This window comes from Pterocles gutturalis, unplaced genomic scaffold, assembly GCF_000699245.1.
Source record: "Pterocles gutturalis isolate BGI_N339 unplaced genomic scaffold, ASM69924v1 scaffold49114, whole genome shotgun sequence".
In the NCBI taxonomy this organism is placed as follows: Eukaryota; Metazoa; Chordata; class Aves; order Pterocliformes; family Pteroclidae; genus Pterocles; species Pterocles gutturalis.
In genome coordinates this window covers 1-327 of record NW_010129937.1, presented here as the reverse complement: position 1 = coordinate 327, position 327 = coordinate 1, and the positions used below count along the sequence as shown (strand labels likewise).

The window sequence follows — 327 nt, the reverse complement described above, 5'->3', positions numbered from 1 at the left end:
CTCCTCGGGGGTGGACCCTCCTGCCATGTTCGCCCCTCGCGTGTCCGCCAGAGGCGTGCCCGTGGCCGAGTTCAACACCGAGGCCACTCCCGCTACCAACCGCTTCAGGTGAGGCGCCCTCCGTCCCCTCCGCCTCCGCTGCCTTGTGCGCTCAAACGCTTAGAAAATGTTTTTAAAAGCCTGCTCTGGTTTCTTCCCCAGTGCTGAAGAAATATTTTATTTTAGTAAGGAATTAACTGACACTGCAGACACCACTGTGTTTTCCTAAAGGCGAAGCTGACGCCTGTCCCTAGGTCCCAGCAGCAGAAAAGCCCCTCCCTCGCAGCC

At 57.8% G+C, this 327-nt stretch overlaps 1 protein-coding gene across 1 annotated transcript in view; it reads left to right on the top strand.

The window, feature by feature from the left end:
• Positions 1 to 112, top strand: part of SIRT5 (sirtuin 5) — a 7,903-nt gene extending 7,791 nt beyond the window's left edge. Inside the window, exon 7 of the mRNA XM_010080040.1 lies at positions 15 to 112. Within this exon, the coding sequence (XP_010078342.1) occupies positions 15 to 112 (98 nt within the window). The remainder of the gene's footprint in view (positions 1 to 14) is intronic.
• The last annotated feature ends 215 nt before the right edge of the window (positions 113 to 327 follow it).